The sequence below is a fragment of the Triticum dicoccoides genome, chromosome 1A (genome assembly GCF_002162155.2).
Source record: "Triticum dicoccoides isolate Atlit2015 ecotype Zavitan chromosome 1A, WEW_v2.0, whole genome shotgun sequence".
Lineage (NCBI taxonomy): Eukaryota > Viridiplantae > Streptophyta > Magnoliopsida > Poales > Poaceae > Triticum > Triticum dicoccoides.
In genome coordinates, this window is record NC_041380.1 from 205,381,681 (window position 1) to 205,399,518 (window position 17,838).

Here is a 17,838-nt window from a genome sequence, read left to right on the forward strand (position 1 = left end):
TAGCTGAAAAGGGGAAATAACTGACCTTATTGGCAACAGTGAAAAGTTCAGTGCAATGATGTTCATGTGGTGGGATTGACACCTATAATTCATTTGAGGTTTTTAAATATAGAGTTAAAAAGGCTGAAGTGAGAAGTTAGAAAATACATCCATTGGTTCATTGGTATTGTGCATCCTCTGTTTGTACCAGAAGTGGAATTACATGTGGTTGTAGTGGGATACGAAGTGCAGTTGAAAGACATATATCACGCTAAAACACAGGATATAACTGACCGTGTCTGCAACTGGAATAGGCTGTATAAACTATTGTTCAGTAGGCGGTGTTGACATTTGCAATGCAGCTGAGGGCTTTAAACACAGAGGCAAAGAAACATCAGGTAGGAAGACAGTGGAAAACATAAAATGCTTAGTAAAGCTGAGATTCAAGCCGTTGAATGAAATCAGTTTGTGCATAGAAGTTCTTAGATGAAAATGGTGGCGCGTGTTTTCAATACACAAAGGAAAAATTGTTCAATTTTCTCAGCAGCATAACAAAAAATTTAAGCTAAATCGTATGAGGTACATATCTGTACCATTTATATTTTTTAGAGGTTATTCACTAATTAGGAAGAACTAAGTAAAGAATAACTAAATTGCATGATGTAGAAGGTTCAGCCTATACCTATTGGTCTAGCTCTTCTGTTGCCTAGGGTTGCTGGATTGGCTTACGAACAACACTGTTCTCTTTAAGAGATGTTAATTCCCTCTCTAAGGAACCTATTTTTCTATTTAGCTTGACTGTTTCATGCTCAAATATGTCTGACCATGACTTGGCTCTGACCACCTCTTTTTTGCACTTTTGAAGCTCAGGGAAATTCAGGTCATCGATAATTAGAATGCCTCCTTGCTGCATGTAATGCAGAGCAGTAGTACTCGCTGATTCATGAGCCGCGTTTGTTGTTTGGCAGTTGTGTCCAGCAAATATGGTTGTTTTAAACTGAGGAATGTTTTCATGTGCTGGAACATGTATTTCAACAGTGGCAAAGAAACTGTCATCATCTTCGTCATAGTGTACTGATTGGCTTGCTGTAACTCTAAGGGCATTTATGGATAACTGCAGCACGTGCTGCCTGCTGACGGTGACCAGTGTTGCTGCAAGCTGTGGAACGAATAGTTAACAATGAAAAGGATTCCTTGAAGATGCTGCAGAAACGAGTAGGTGGCAACAACAGGTTATGTCAGGCGATCTTACCTTCGGGAGCAGAGGCACGAATAAGTTGTCATCCATGGCGAGAAGGATTTGACTCTGCAGCGATAAGTGGTTAGCGAGGTTAAAAGGCAGTTGTTCACATACATTGGCCCATCAGGCTATAAGCAGGAGCAGGTAATTTTAGCCAATTGGCATAAGGTGAGACGGTATGAGCATCTAATAATAAAGTGCACAACAGTAAACATCTATAATGGAAACTCTACGTGAAAGAATGATGATCTATAATAATAGCTAAGGATATGTTCTTTATGTATTTATCATAGTGGCAAAATATTATAATTACTTTATCTTTAGCCTAAATCACATAGTTTATAAGGTACAGGTGCATTTAGGATGTATAATTGCTGACAATTTATAACATTTCTTTTGACAGAGGTGGTAGGCTTTGGTGTGATTTTCGCCGATCTGTGTTATTTTTCCCTTGTAGGATGATGTAATTAGGTGACAGCGTGTGTTATTATAAACCGCAGATGAGATTGCTGAAAGGAAAGAGTTGGTAGAAGAGGCATGCACGGACTTTGTTTGACGCCGCCGCTTGCTCGTTGGATTCAAAAGGCATAACGTGGCATAATTATTCAGTTAGCACACATACCTACGTAACTAAATGTAAAAAAACATGGCATAACGCTGAGATAAACTTGGAAGCACAAGAATGCTATTAGACATATGATTTAAACACAGTAGAGCGTAGCGAAACAAATAAATAAAGCATGAACATCCAGCAGTAGATTTAGCATAATGGAGAGTGGCATGGTTCGATAGGACATATTACATCATTAGGTTCACATACACATATAGATCATTAAGGCTCAGCAGATAGATTTGGAAGAACCGACTGCGCCATGGTGCGATAGGATATATATTACATATGGCTATAGATAACTATATTAGTAGGGAGCAACGGCTGGCTCTAATGATGATAGCAGTGATCTAAAGATTCTTGCAAGGCTGTTAGAAGTGATCTTCAGGTACAACACAGAAATCAGTAGAGCAGTCCTTCGTTGTCGAAGATCTGCTCATCATCAAGTGAGGTTGGCAGGTCCTCATCGTCGTCTGTTGACTGCTCCTGGCCATAAGGATAGACACCAGTTTCTTGAAGGTTGACCATGGCCTCATCAATGTACTGCTGAAGGTATTCGCAGTTGGCCTCTACATTGAGAAGAACATTATTGAGCTCCAGGTCATCTGGAGTAGAACCTGGGCTTAGACTGCTGTTGACCAGATGGTTAAGGTTGCTGACGATGGTCTGTTCCGTGCTCAAGGATCCATCCCATCCTTTGCTCAGGAGCTTGTTTTTGCCAAGGCTCTCTTTCAGCTCTTGTTTTAGAGATGCATTGTCCCTCTTTCATTGCCTTAAGCGGCCGACCCAATAGTACATTCGCCTTTTCCACAGTCCTTAGTTGATCATAATGGTAATCTTTTGGAACCACACCCTCGTAAGCATCCATGTACTTAATTGCTGCAGCAGCCACATAATCCCGAGCTTCTGCTAGATCCTGGTGCTGTGAGGTAGACAGGGAAACTTTGACAGGTGACCTCCCGAGCTTGATCTTGATTGGGTAAAAGGTAATGGTAACCTCCAGATGCGTGCCCTCTATTGGGCGCGCTGAGTAGGTGGCCGCTGGAAGGCCAACCTTCTCTAACATAGCATCAAGCAGAATCTTAGACGAAACTGGAACAGAAGCCATTGCTGGGACCTGACGCAAGCAAGACAAAATGTCACTGCTGAAAAATCTGGCTCTAAGTATAGGACCACCTGCAGGTCTATATGGGTAGGAAGAAGAAGGAAAAACGGTTGGCGAGGAGTTGTTTCTTCGGGTTGAATTTTGCAACGAGAAAAGTGATTCTAAGTAGATAAAGATGCCCAGGATCAATTTTCTATAATCTATATTAGACAGGGTTGCTGAAATGAAAGAAAACTATTAGGGAGACCTATCGTTTTCACCTAGTTTGTTTATATCGGGCAGGAAAAAGTTTAGGATAATCGAAAGCATAGGCTCAAGTAAACCTAGCAATGGTTGAAGAACTGAACCATATCTAAACTGAACCCACATTGGTAATTTCAGCAATCAAAACCAAACTGACCAACCTAATTGTTGAGCAGCACCCAACCCAAACTAAACTACTTACGATCTCCACCCAAACCGAACTAAACTATTGACAGGAACCATGGTTTTAGCTTATGGTTTGAGATCAGTTACCCACCACGCACGGTTGCACATGCCAACTCACCAAGTGCTAGTTCTAAGAAGCAGCAGCACGCTGGCGCCATCGACGAGCGGCTGAGACAAAACTAATAGTCCCAAGCTTTTAAAGTCGACTTCATTGTCTCCATCCAACCAATCTACAGAACTGGTTTTGGACCATAGTTTTTAATTAACTACGGGGAACCGAATTGTTTAGGCCCAGACCCAACCATAACTAACTCTTTCCACCATAAAACCAAAACAGACCCAACTGTTAGATGGCTTGGCCGATATGAACTTGAACCAATTTAACCCATAACAGAAAACCAAACCAATTTAACCGGTTAATCAAAAACATTTCCAGATTTAGGCTCAAGCGCCTTTAGGTGCATTATGCATTGGTGCCTCAAAGGCAGTTACACGATGAAGAAAAGTGGGCCGGAATAGGAGTTTACCTGCCGAGAGAGACGATGCTGACCGGTGGGAGAAGGGGCGCTGGGCAGGTCGGCAGAGAAATCGTGGATCTAGAACAAGCATGAGGGAAAAGGTATGAGAAAGGATCGGAGGGGAGTAAAACACAACGGTGCGGAAGGAATACCGTGTGGAAGAGTCAATCGGCAGCAGCCTTCGTGGCTTCCATGTTGAGCTTGGCGTCGGTGCTGCCGCAGGTTAGATCTGAGCAGGCGATGAGGAAGAGTGTGAGGAGATGGATGGATAAGACGATAGGAGAAGGAGAAGATGGATAAGGGCGTCTCGGCTGGTGGGGGCCCCGGAGGTGAGAGTTACCGTCATCGGGCCATAGGTAGGCTGCGGCTGGGCCGCACAGTTTTTTGATGGCCCGTGTATCATTTGGACAACCCACGAGCAGCGACGCTTGTGACCTGTGAGGAGCCGAATATAAAGCGGCAGCGAACGGGTCCACTGAATCTTTTTCCTTTGTCCCTTTCTTCATTTATTATTTGTTTTTTCCTTGTTTTCTATTTTCTTCTACTGTTTTCTTCTACTTAAGCCTGGTAAGATATATAGTTAGGTTGAGCATGTAGGGTTTATGAGTGTGGTAGGGACAAGACTACCATCATAATTGCACATACCTAGGCCTAGAGATGCAACGGCCAAGGAAAAGCTGGGTGTAGGTTTATTCTAAACATGAAGAAAAGCTGGTGTGGGTTTATCCTAAACGGGATTTTCTTCTTTAGAGTAGGTATCTTAGTAAATTGAAATAGTCATGAGGTACAGAGGGCACACCAACAAAGGGTTAATAACGATATCCATAGAGCATGAAAATAGCCTAGTTCAGATCATAAATAAGGGAATGTATGATTGGGGGTTTCCAAACACTTGGTTTACAAACATGCGACAAACATAGTAACAGGCTATTCTGGGCACTTGACCAATCGTGTGAAAACAGCAATGGCAAAGCAGTTTTCACTTGTCTTTGTGGACATGGCTTTAGTTGTTAGATCCAAATCAGCGAAGTGCAGCTTCCATGGCGTTAGCATGTGCAATCGCAAGAGCATCATCATCAACATTAGTGGACGCAGATCCCTGTGGCATGGGCAACTTAATTATTAGGAATTTTGCTAGAAGAAACCATGGAAAATAAAGAAGAATCTAAATTTGGTAGAAATACTAATAGCAGAAGAAAGAGAGGATTTAGGGAAGTTGGCGTTATGACCTGCCCATAATCTTTTTCCCGCCAAACAAGGATATGTGCATGGGGCAGACTCCTCTTGTGGAAGTCCACGGAGTGGAGGACTGGAAAACAAGAGGGCAAGTGAAGAACAGGGAAATTAAGATGCATGGAGAAGAAAAAATTAAGGAAACCAAGGGAAGACACTGGCTACATTACCAGTAACTACAAGCCCAAACACCTGTCCGGCCTTAATTTTTTCCACGTACTCAAGGAGTTTCAGTTGATACACTTGAGCAGTAAAATCAGCCTCATCGACCGCCTGTTGTCCATGCTCAAGACCCTGAACTATCTCAGGCCAGTTTGGATCATACGTGAAGTCTGTGAATATATCAGGTGAGCCATGGACACGTGAAACAGCGACAGCATCATGGAAGTTTTCAGTCATGCAGCGAAGTTTGCCCGCATAAGATGCTGGCATTATATTTTTCTTGTTAACCTCAGACTCGGTAACTCTATCAAATCCATTAGCATCAGCAACATACTGGTGATTTTCAGTGTTCATGTTGTCCTAGAGATTTTTACAGGATGTTAGTTGAGAAGTGAGAATATCATGCAGTGGTGTAATGGTGTTTCATCGAAGGAAGGAATGCACATGCACGAGGTAAATAGCAAGCAGAGATGACAGGATAGCAATCAATCTATGGTTAATATAAGCAGATGAATCTTCTATATGTATAGATGGATGAAGCAAAATGTGCGGTGCTTGCTGAGTAACAGTCGATTCAGTAGCTGCTATATGTAACTTTATGAGCATGAACAAGCCAGGGAAATAAAGAATTTGCTACAGTATAGGAAAACCATGAACTCGAGCGGAGTGCTTTGGTCACCTAGACAAAGTCAAGGCTAAATATCAGGCTATTTGACTGAGCCAGTGAATAAACAAGGGTTTCTCTCATTTTCATACACCGTTGATAATCTTTAATGTACCGAAGGCAAGCACAGGCGCATTAAACGGTGGAGCGAGATAAGCTGAATCTGAGATCTACAGAAATACCTCTACAGGCAGAACGGACGGGGCAGCAAGCGGTAGAAATTGCCGTCAAGGAAGACAGAAAGGCGGACGAAAGTCTGCAGATTGAAACAAATAGTAAATTTACAGGAAAGTAAGGAGGGCTAGAAATCTGGTGTTGCAATGATAAGAGAGCATCGAAGAAGGGACGAACTCACCCGAAGCAGAGATGATTCGGTTTCGGTTGGTCTGAAGGAGAGGATAAGGCAGATGGAATGGACCTGGTAAAAAGGTTGTATTTGTCATGAGGTTCCTAGCCCATGGAATAATGGGCCTGCATATGGGCTGGCGGGTCGAACCTTTATATATATGCTGAAGTTTATGTAGGTGCCCTTTTTGTTTTGTGGACGTGAGCGAATGTGTGCTTGCAGAGTACGAAAATAGATGTGATTTATTATAGGGCTAATCATTAGTTTTATAGGACACGTATTATATCGCGAGTCTAAACTAATAGAAGTATCCGATGTATGTAGAACATACTCTGTGTGTGTGGAAATAATGGGCATAAAAATATTAAGTTTTCAAAAATGTTAATCATGGATTTTTAAAAACTAAGCGTGCATATAAAAAATGTCCCGGGTGCAGAAGAAAAGTTAATGTGTATGTAAAAAGCAGCATAAAAAATATATGTGTTAGAAATCAGTAATCATGTATATGAAAAAAATAAGTGTACATATTAGAAATTCCTACTGCAAAAAAATGTACAATTTTCATGAAAAGTTATACATTAAGAAGTATAAGTTCTAAAGTATCTTAATCATGCATTTGCAAAAAATTAATGTGTATACAAAAATATTCCTGATGTATACAAAATATGTACAATGTGTATGGAAAACGTAGACATGGAAAAAAAATCAGATTTTCTAATCATTTTTTTGGGAAAAACAAAAACTGTATATGTGTAAATGTTCTTGGTATATAGAAAAAATGTACAAGGGAAACCAATGGAAAAGAAAAAGCACAACAAAGAAACAAAGATAAATTGAAGAAAACCGAAGAAGGAAAGAAAGGGAATAAAAAATCAAGTAATAATGAAAGAAATACAAATAACTGGACTGCTTATTTTTTATTTGGGCAGCCTTTTTGCATCATAAATTGTATGAAGGCACTAAGAATGTAAGTTAAGACTGAAGATAACATGTGAAAAACAAAACATTTCCTCAGTAATGAATAATCAGGTGGATCACCATTCTGTAATTTCTACTGCAGTACGCATATATCAGTTATATATTAGAGGGAAAATACTTATATTGGAAGGGTTCAAAGAAGTGTAATTAAAATCCAGTACCGCGCATGTGAATTTTAAACAACGCAACATCTGTTTTGCGAAATGGGCTGGTTAATTAAAAAGGAAGATCGATAAGGAAGAGTTATCCTTAGGAGGGCAGCCCTGGAGTGGCATAGGTAGAACATAAAAAGAAAAAGATACGCGAGGGAGAAGTAGTAGGCAGCAAGCGACAGATTGCATGGTGCAAAAGCGTAGACATAGTAATCTGACTTCTACTTATTTACAGAAACACGTAAATAATGAAGGCTGCCCAGTTGAGGTAGATATGCCGGCACTGTGATCTGAGCTCCTAAAGCATGGTGATATTAGCGGATAATAATTCTTGCATGGTACAACTACAGAGGAACCTGGAGATCTTGAACAGGTGACTGCTCCATTGTTAATCCATTTGGAGCAGTCCAAATAGATATGACCTCTGGAATATTTTTGTTTTCATTTGCCCACATGGCACAGTCATAGAACCAAACATCAGGAGAATCATCAACTTGATGGCTGCTGTTTTGTAACATACAGTGAGGGCTCAGTATGTCTTTAATTCTAGCCGGGGTGTAAAACTCAGTTGGCAGCCCTGTAACTCTTATTTGTTCTTTTCGAGAGAGGCTAGAAGATACAGCTCCAGCAGATGTTGACCATTTCTGAACTAAGAACGCACCAAAAGGTAGATGGATTCCAGCAGCATCAGTAGACAACGTGTGAAACAAAGTTGTAGTTATTGGCCCTTGGAAATATACAAGGTATTTGAACCTGCCAACTTGCTTGACTATGGCTTTTCCAGGACACTCAATCTGCATTTGCTGCAAACAGCGTGTTAACTTATCCTCTGTGATAATTTTTCCCTCGTCGCAAGACGTCAGGAGGAATGATGATTCCAATATCCGCATTTGGTCAGCTGGTATGTCAACATCACTTAAATATGAATGGGAAACCATTCCTTTCTTTAGTGCCTGCAAGAAAGAAGGAATCCTCCTGTGTGTTCTTTGAAGAGACTTGTTATGAGGAGTTCCAATATTAATTCTGTCAACACCAATACAAAATGTCTCTGTGTTCTTGTGGCCACTGCTTTGGTTTCTTCCTTTGTCATACTTGCTGGAGACATGAACAAGTATATACCATGGGAATGGCACAGCAGTTCTAACAGCCCATGCCGTGCAATTTACTGAGCGAAGCTTGCAAAAGCTGAGATTGGCTTGACTAACATTCTCAACAATGCAATGTGGCTGCAGGACACGCTCAATTGCTCTTCTCGTCCAAAGATGTAACGGCAAACCATAGATCTTTACCTTTAGATGTGCACTCATTGTCTCCATCATTTCCTCAATCTGAAAATCGTACAATATTGCTTCCATTGGCACACCAACATTTTTCACAAGGTAACATAGAACTTCAGTCCCATCTAGTGCCATGGTCACTCCACTGGACAGAACCACACGTGCATAAGCTGTTTTTGTCACATTCATTAAATCTCGCACCAACCAGGATGCGTTCTCATATGGAGGATACATATATGGTTGATATGGCAGATGAAGATGTTCCAAAATGAGGGTCGTGACGTGGTGCTCATCCATAGGCAATCCATCCCACCGTGCTAGTATGTAGTGGGAACACAGCTCCACAACCTCTCTGGTCTTGTGTTCTACTGCGCTTATAAAACCTTGTGAAGAAGAAATATTATCAATCATGTATCTCTCTGTTAACATCCACTCGCTCAATTCATCGGCTGTGGTAGCAATAAATGTGTTAGGAAGTTAGAAAGATGAAAAGATATGTATGCCTGCTCAAATGGCACTTGGTGTAGCATTAGTAAATGCATACACCTGTGGGTAGGTCGAAAGGCCAGGATTTGTTCTTCTCCATGAGATGCTCTCTGGTAACACTGAATCGATGGGTGAAGAGGGTTGTTTTTTATCTGTTGATGAACAAGGAGAATTGAGTAAAAAGGGCAAATAGTTATCTGTATATTACGCTAGCAAATGTTCATTGATTTGATCTTGGAAGATTAAAGAAAATGAATGTATGTTCATAGCGGAGATATTGAAAGGAAGAATCACAGCGGATGAAACCATAGGCGTAGCACAGATAAATAACACTGTCTTAACACGAGGACATAGACTTTACACTTATACATGTCCAGATTGAAGTTTAGAAAGGATAAAGATTTCTAGGTCGAAGCTATGAGTAGACAGCTTCGCATCTTATTTAAGCAACCTAGGAGACTAAACACAACAAACACACAGCCGCTTCCTAGCGGTGAAGCCATACATATACAGTTTCACATGTCAACGAGACAGTTCAGCAGGCTCAATATGACGCTCATGGGGATGGGGCACAGTCATCATCCATGTGGTGATGAATATCATCGGCTGAATCTTCATCTGAGTGACCATTGTAGCTCTGTTCAGGCACTTCATCATCTGAGTACATGCCTTTTTCCCCTAGGAACTGAGATGTCGTAGTTGTAGAGCTTTGAAGTGCGACAATTGAACTGTGAATCTCCATGATAGCTTGCTTCATATTAGAAACACACATTGAGGTAGCAGGGTCCAAGAAGACGGCAGCAAGGTCTTGGATTTTGTTTGATGCATTGCGCACTTGCTCCACATAGTTGCTGTTGGAATATTAGGCAAGTTCATGATTAATTCCAGTAAATAATTCATGACTAGAAGAGATACTAGCATGCAATAATCTAGCAAACTAGAAGAACAGCAAGACATGCATAACAGCAGCAAGCACGTAACAATAGCTGTAGAAACAGACATGAACAAAGGATGTTGGGCGTATTGATCGTTAGCTATTATGGGTGCGACAGTGTTGATGACGATGTTGGCGATGATCTGCTCCTGACGGCGATGAATACGACGATGAGTAGCACCGCCCGACTTGGACGGAAGACAACCCGTGATGACGAATTTGAGCAGTCGCGCACAGCGCTTCCCAAAAACCTAATTCTTCCTTTTCCGGTGCAGGATCGCAAAGACGAACGGTTCCGGAGACCTGCTCTCCCACGCGCCGATGCACGCCGGCGTTTGGGATGGAGTAGACTACGATGGCGGCGCAAGTTGTGAGATGAGGCAAAACCCTAGGTGTTTTTCGGTGTGTCTCTGGCCGCAGCCGGTAGCTGTATATATATTAGGACCAGAGGCGGTATTGTGTCGCGACCACAATCCCAAACCGACTCGGTTTCTAATTCGTATACTTACCGGACAAGAAATCAAAAACTTGTCTGCCAAGAGATAAAAAAACCGGCAAAAGGAAGCTGCGCTCCTGCAAGGAGATGGACCGGATTTCGGCGGACCATTCACGCGCATGTCGCATGTACGCGCCGCCTCGCCTCGCCCAGGCCAGGCCAGGCCAGGCCAGGCGAGGCGAGCGAGCGCGCGCGTGTGGTTTTCCCTTTCTCTTCTCACACACCACTTAGAGTGATGGAGAGAACCCACTATATAAAGAGGTCCAACTCTTCTTCAACTTCCAAGGTGGGACTAAACTTAGCACCACCACTTGCCATTTTACACATGGGCTTTGAGATTTCAGAAATTGCTATGGGCCTAGCCCATTAATTCTAACAATCCCCCACTAGATCTCAAATACCCATTTAGAGATTTGCCTTCTCTCACCACTTGTTTAATATACCAGTGTTTCAGCAGAGACTGTTAAGTTGAACTTCTGCCTAGAGCTTTAAGCTACATCCATTCACAACTTAACAATGGACTATGCCTTGAATTGCTAGTTTTGTGTGAACAGGTTTCACTCAAAGTCTTAACCAGTACCTGACCGCTAGTAGGCTACCCCGCGGTTTGGAGCTTATACGTCATACTCCCTGGTCTCTTCGTGAGTTTACTAGAGATCACCCAAATCTCATAGACTGCGACATTTACAGTCAAAACTCATATAGGTGTGTTCTTTCAAGACTGCTCTGTAGGACAGCATCTTTGCTAATTATAGCCAATAGAACCACATTAAGGCATGTTGCCGACCTGCCTTACAGATCTGAGCCTTACAGCTCTGAGAGTTTTGCATCTTCACTTGGAGACGATCATAAGTTATTACTCTCCTCAGTTAACCAATAGCTTGTTCTTCCCAGATCCTAATTCATGGGATCTCCGATCACAAAGGTTGGGTTACTACTATGGTGTAACATCTATGGGTCTCATACCCATCTCCCTCGATGCAATATCTATCACATTTCGTGATAGTCCCTTTGTAAAGGGATCTGCCAGGTTTTTGTCTGTTTGTATATACGTAACAGTTATTACTCCGGAGTTTCTCAACTTCCTGACAGACTTCAAACGTCTTTTCACGTGTCTTGATGACTTTGCATTATCTTTAGAATTGTTCACTTTAGCGATAACCGTTTGGTTATCACAATTCATAAGAATAGCCGGTACAGGTTTTTCAACAACCGGCAAGTCCATCAAGAGCTCACGCAGCCATTCTGCCTCAACAGTAGCTGTGTCCAAAGCAGTTAATTCTGCTTCCATAGTTGACCTCGTCAATATGGTTTGCTTACAAGACCTCCATGACACTGCGCCACCACCATGAGTAAATACATACCCACTTGTTGCGTAAAGTACATCAACATCGGAGATCCAATTTGAATCACTATATCCTTCTAGCACAGCAGGATGCCCTAAATAAGTAATTCCGTAACTCATAGTACCTCTCAGATAGCGCAAGACCCTTTCTAGTGCATGCCAATGATCATCACCCAGGTTGGACATGAACCTACTCAGTTTGCTCACAGCAAAAGAGATATCTGGTCTTGTAGCGCTAGCTAAGTACATGAGTGAACCGACAATTTGACAGTATCTTAATTGATCTCTCGTTTCTTTCTTGTTCTTTCTGAGTGTCACGCTGGGATCATAAGGTGTTGGAGAAGGCTTGCTATCCATAAAACCGAATCGGTTCAAGACCTTCTCAACATAGTGAGATTGCGTTAATGTAATCCCACTCTCATCCTTAATAAGTTTGATGTTTAGAATTACATCCGCTTCTCCCAGATCTTTCATGTCAAAACTTTTTGATAGAAAAGACTTGACCTCATTAATTGCATTAATGTTTGTATCAAAGATCAGTATGTCGTCCACATACAAACATAATATGACACTATTGCCCCCACCATGGCGATAGTAAACACACCTATCAGCCTCGTCAATGACAAATCCTGCAGAAGTCAAAGTTCTTTCAAACTTCTCATGCCATTGCTTAGGTGCCTGTTTTAGACCATACAAAGATTTTAACAACTTGCACACCTTTCTCTCTTCACCCTTTACCACAAACCCGTCAGGCTGATCCATATAGATCTCCTCTTCCAACTCTCCATTGAGAAAAGTTGTCTTTACATCCATTTGATGAATGATAAGACCATAAGAGGCAGCCAAGGAAAGTGACACTCGAATGGTGGTCATTCTAGCAACGGGTGAATAGGTGTCAAAGTAATCTTCGCCTTCTTTTTGAGTGTAGCCCTTGGCCACTAGCCACGCCTTGTACTTATCAATAGTACCATCGGGCTTTAGCTTCTTTTTGAACACCCACTTACAGCCCACAGGGTTACAACCATATGGTCTATCAGTTAGTTCCGAAGTTCCATTAGAAAGAATTGAGTCCATCTCATTATGAACAGCTTCTTTCCAATCATCTACATCCGGAGATGCATATGCTTCTGCAATCGTCTTGGGTGTGTCGTCCACAAGGTATACAATGAAATCATCACCAAAGGATTTTGCAATCCTTTGTCTCTTGTTCCTTCTAGGAACTTCATTGCTATCCTTCTCAAGGACTTCCTCATGTGTTTGTTCGAAATATTCATCAGTTGTACTAGATTCAGGAATTATCTCAGAAGAAAATCTAGCAATGCTATGCATATCTTTCATAGGAAATATGTTCTCAAAAAATGTTGCATCACGAGATTCCATTATAGTATCAACATGCATATCAGGTACTTCAGATTTTACCACTAAAAACCTATAAGCAATGCTCCGTTGAGCATACCCTAGAAAGACACAATCCACTGTCTTTGGTCCAAGTTTGCGTTTCTTAGGAATAGGAATATTGACCTTTGCCAAACATCCCCAAGTGCGCAAATAAGAAAGCGATGGTTTTCTCCCAACCCACTCCTCATAAGGGGTTTTCTCTTTATTATTGTTGGGAACTCTATTCAGGACATGACATGAAGTCAATAGAGCCTCCCCCCACCATGCCTTAGATAAACCAGCAGTGTCTAACATGGCATTCACCAAGTCAGTCAATGTGCGGTTTTTCCTCTCGGCCACTCCATTTGATTGAGGTGAATAAGGAGGCGTCCTCTCATGAATAATACCATGTTCCTCACAAAATTCATCAAAAACTTTTGGAAAATACTCTCCACCACGATCGGACCTAAGACGCTTGATCTTTCTCTCTAGTTGATTTTCAACTTCAGCTTTATAGATTTTAAAGTAGTCTAATGCTTCATCTTTAGTTTGCAACAAATAAACATAGCAAAATCTAGTCGCATCATCAATCAAAGTCATGAAATATCTCTTTCCACCTTTTGTCAACACACCATTCATCTCACAAAGATCAGAATGTATGAGTTCTAGAGGTGCCAAGTTTCTCTCCTCGGCAGCCTTATGAGGCTTTCGAGGTTGCTTAGATTGCACACAACTATGGCACTTAGAACCTTTGGCAACTGTGAAGTTCGGAATTAAACTCATGCTGGATAGCCGAGACATTAAACCAAAATTAATATGACATAAACGAGAGTGCCAAATACTTGCATCATCATTAACACTAGCACAAATTTGGTTTATTGACTTATTGCAAAAATCTGAAAGAGAAAAGCGGAACAAGCCTCCGCAGTCATAGCCTTTTCCTATAAATTGTCCAAATCTTGACACGATTACTTTATTGGACTCTAAAACTACCTTAAAACCATCTCGACATAGAAGGGAGCCGCTAACTAGATTCTTGTTCATAGTAGGGACATGCTGCACGTTCCTTAGTTGCACGATCTTTCTCAAAGTAAACTTCAGATCCACCGTGTCAATGCCACGAACAGAAGCATGTGACTCATTCCCCATTAAGACGGAAGAATCCCTTGCGACCTGATAAGAAGTAAAGAGGGAGATGTCAGCACACACATGAACGTTAGCACCCGAATCAATCCACCACGAAGATGATTGAAATACTGAAAGCATAATAGGTAAATTACCATACCCATCAGTATTGCTAGCGGTCACCATGTTGACAGTCTTGGAGCTTGTTTTCCCTCTGCGGTCTGCACGTTCAGGGCATTCCTTGAAAAAGTGTCCAGGCTTCCCACAGGCATAGCAATCTAGCTCAGCCTTGTTGAACTTCTTCTTCTTGAAGGTAGTAGTCTTGGTAGGCTTGTTGAAAACAGGTTTGGTCTTCCCTTTGTTCTTGTTCTGTGGGTACCTCTGCACCATGTTAGCAGTAGGCTGAACCTCACCTCCTTTTTCAGTGGTATCTTTAGCCCGAGCTTTTTCTCCAACATCAAGAGATGCAATCAAATTTTTCAACTGATATCTCCTGTCTCTTATGCTTCAGAGTTGTGGCGAAATTCCTCCATGAAGGAGGCAACTTTGCAATCATGCACCCAGCCACGAATTTGTCGGGTAGAACACATTTAAGGAGTTCAAGTTCCTTCACAATGCACTGTATCTCATGAGCTTGTTCAACCACAGAACGATTATTCACCATCTTGTAGTCATAAAAACTCTCCATGATGTACAGTTCACTGCCTGCATCTGTTGCACCGAGTTTTGCATTCAGTGCATCCCACAGAATTTTTCCGTCGTTTATGTGCATGTACACATCACACAAACGGTCAGCAAGAACACTCAGAATGCATCCCACAAACATAATATTGGCTTCCTGAAATTTTCTCCGATCTTCGTCGGTCATTCCCTCTGGAGCACCAACACTAGCGTGGAAAACTTTCAGAGCAGTAAGCCAGAGCGTGGTCTTCACCTGCCACCTCTTAAAGTGCACACCGATAAACTTATCCGGCCTCAGTGCATCAGCGAATCCAGCCATAGTTAACTCAGGAAATTGCCTATAATTAAGTTTTTGGATTGTTGGAATATTAGGCAAGTTCATGATTAATTCCAGTAAATAATTCATGACTAGAAGAGATACTAGCATGCAATAATCTAGCAAATTAGAAGAACAGCAAGACATGCATAACAGCAGCAAGCACGTAACAATAGTTGTAGAAACAGACATGAACAAAGGATGTTGGACGTACTGATCGTTAGCTATTATGGGTGCGACAGTGTTTATGACGATGTTGGCGACGATCTGCTGCTGACGGCGATGAATACGACGATGAGTAGCACCGCCCGACTTGGACGGAAGACGACCCGTGATGACGGATTTGAGCAGTCGCGCACAGCGCTTCCCAAAAACCTAATTCGTCCTCTTCCGGTGCAGGATCGCAAAGACGAACGGTTCCGGAGACCTGCTCTCCCACGCGCCGATGCACGCCGGCGTTCGGGATGGAGTAGACTACGATGGCGGCGCAAGTTGTGAGATGAGGCAAAACCCTAGGTGTTTTTCGGTGTGTCTCTGGCCGCAGCCGGTAGCTGTATATATATTAGGACCAAAGGCGGTATTGTGTCGCGACCACAATCCCAAACCGACTCGGTTTCTAATTCGTATACTTACCGGACAAGAAATCAAAAACTTGTCTGCCAAGACATAAAAAAAACGATAAAAAGAAGCTGCGCTCCTGCAAGGAGACGGACCGGATTTCGGCGGACCATTCACGCGCATGTCGCATGTACGCGCCGCCCCGCCCCGCCCCGGCCAGGCCAGGCGAGGCGAGCGAGCGCGTGTGGTTTTCCCTTTCTCTTCTCACACACCACTTAGAGTGGTGGAGAGAACCCACTATATAAAGAGGTCCAACTCTTCTTCAACTTCCAAGGTGGGACTAAACTTAGCACCACCACTTGCCATTTTACACATGGGCTTTGAGATTTCAGAAATTGCTATGGGCCTAGCCCATTAATTCTAACAGTTGCATGCTTCTTTAGTTATCTGCTTGATGGTTTTGCTGTGCTGGTTGATTTCATCTGACTGTTCTAGCAACCTGGCTGATACTCTTGTGTGTGCCATCTTCATTTGCTCTAGCTAATAATAGTTATAGTCCACAAGCACCTTACCCTCTTTGTTCTGCATGTATTCGATGGCCTTCTCGGCTGCATGATTCATTGATGCTACCCCATTGCGACATATACGGCTTGATAATTTTGTCCGGTGCGCTGAAGCATGGTACCGTGCTTTTGTGCGGTGAAACTGAATCTCTGTTCTAAATCGATCTTGTGGAAGATGATGCACAAAGTACACTGGTTTAGGGAGACCGAGTTTCATGAACATTGCTTCAGCCAGTGATGTGCTGGATAGCTCAACCAACTCCATGAGAATAGATCCACAAGATACACTCAGAGGGCTGGCAGAAGGTATAAACACAGCTTCCATTAATAGTAAGCACTGAGCTTTAGATCATATATATGCACTAACAATTAAAGAACTTTGTACTGAACCTATGGGAAAACAGAATTTTAGTATCATGAGGACATCGGGAGAGCCAAGCATGTACCAGGACAGGAAACGAAACTTATCAGACCATTCCTCCAACCGATTTTATGTGCATAAGAAAATAATAAGAAAGCATTTATATGGACAGCGTATTGTAAAGCAAGAGTACGGCTGGAGTTAAAGTATAAGAAAATACCTTGGTAATTAGATTTGTCCTGGGTGGAGGATCTTGTTGCCCTTGGTGAGCATCAGAACAGATGAAGGGATCTAAGATGCAAGAAATCAAAACGAGTCAGAGAGAGAGAGGGATGGGGATTTCTCCAGCCAGAAACACCACGGGGGAATGAGAAGGAGGGAGCGAGAGGTTTTCATGAGGATTACCTACAACTTGGCTGGCTGGGAGCTCCTCTGCTTGCGGGGGATCCACGCGACCGCGGGTACAGTGCAGGTAGAGAGCAGACGAGGGTGAGCGGACGAGGGTGAGCAGATGTGGGAAGGAGATAAGAACGGGGAAGCAGACAGGACTATTTTTTTTGAGCAATAGGATAAGGTTGGGTGGATGTGGCAGGCTAGAAGAAGGGACTCGGTTATGGATCGATAGGAATGCCATTGGGCCATATAGTAATATTAGACAATATTGCAATATATTGGTACTATAAAGTATAAGGATAAAGACGAATAATATTTTACATTATAATATATATAGTGCATATTTTAAATATAGTTGAAACACAGCGATTAGTTATAAAAATAGTCTGTAGAATGTAAGGTTGATAATAGATTAAGGTTATATAATTTTGTGTGTTATTATAATCAGTAGAATAATTAAATTGAGTGTACATTTATTTGATGTTTAAATACGGTAATTGCTGTATTGTG

At 42.2% G+C, this 17,838-nt stretch overlaps 1 protein-coding gene across 5 annotated transcripts; it reads right to left on the minus strand.

Moving 5' to 3' along the window:
• Positions 1 to 4,707: 4,707 nt before the first annotated feature.
• On the minus strand, positions 4,708 to 17,531 carry LOC119266771. Of its 5 annotated transcripts, XM_037548053.1 has the most exons (7): positions 17,341 to 17,531; positions 17,156 to 17,226; positions 6,296 to 6,358; positions 6,123 to 6,196; positions 5,285 to 5,636; positions 5,111 to 5,190; positions 4,708 to 4,980 (listed from the first exon to the last, which is right to left on the minus strand). In XM_037548053.1, exons 5-7 carry the CDS (start codon positions 5,628 to 5,630, stop codon positions 4,903 to 4,905), a joined length of 504 nt encoding a protein of 167 aa, XP_037403950.1. In that variant the 5' UTR covers positions 5,631 to 5,636; positions 6,123 to 6,196; positions 6,296 to 6,358; positions 17,156 to 17,226; positions 17,341 to 17,531; the 3' UTR covers positions 4,708 to 4,902. The 5 variants fall into 5 exon arrangements, 1 of the variants encoding a protein (XP_037403950.1); XR_005132125.1 differs by lacking the exons at positions 4,708 to 4,980; positions 5,111 to 5,190; positions 5,285 to 5,636; positions 6,123 to 6,196; positions 6,296 to 6,358 and adding exons at positions 14,313 to 14,504; positions 14,617 to 15,475; positions 16,584 to 16,870 and having other exon boundaries at positions 17,341 to 17,521; XR_005132126.1 differs by lacking the exons at positions 4,708 to 4,980; positions 5,111 to 5,190; positions 5,285 to 5,636; positions 6,123 to 6,196; positions 6,296 to 6,358 and adding exons at positions 9,501 to 10,030; positions 16,584 to 16,870 and having other exon boundaries at positions 17,341 to 17,514.
• Between the last annotated feature and the right edge of the window lie 307 nt (positions 17,532 to 17,838).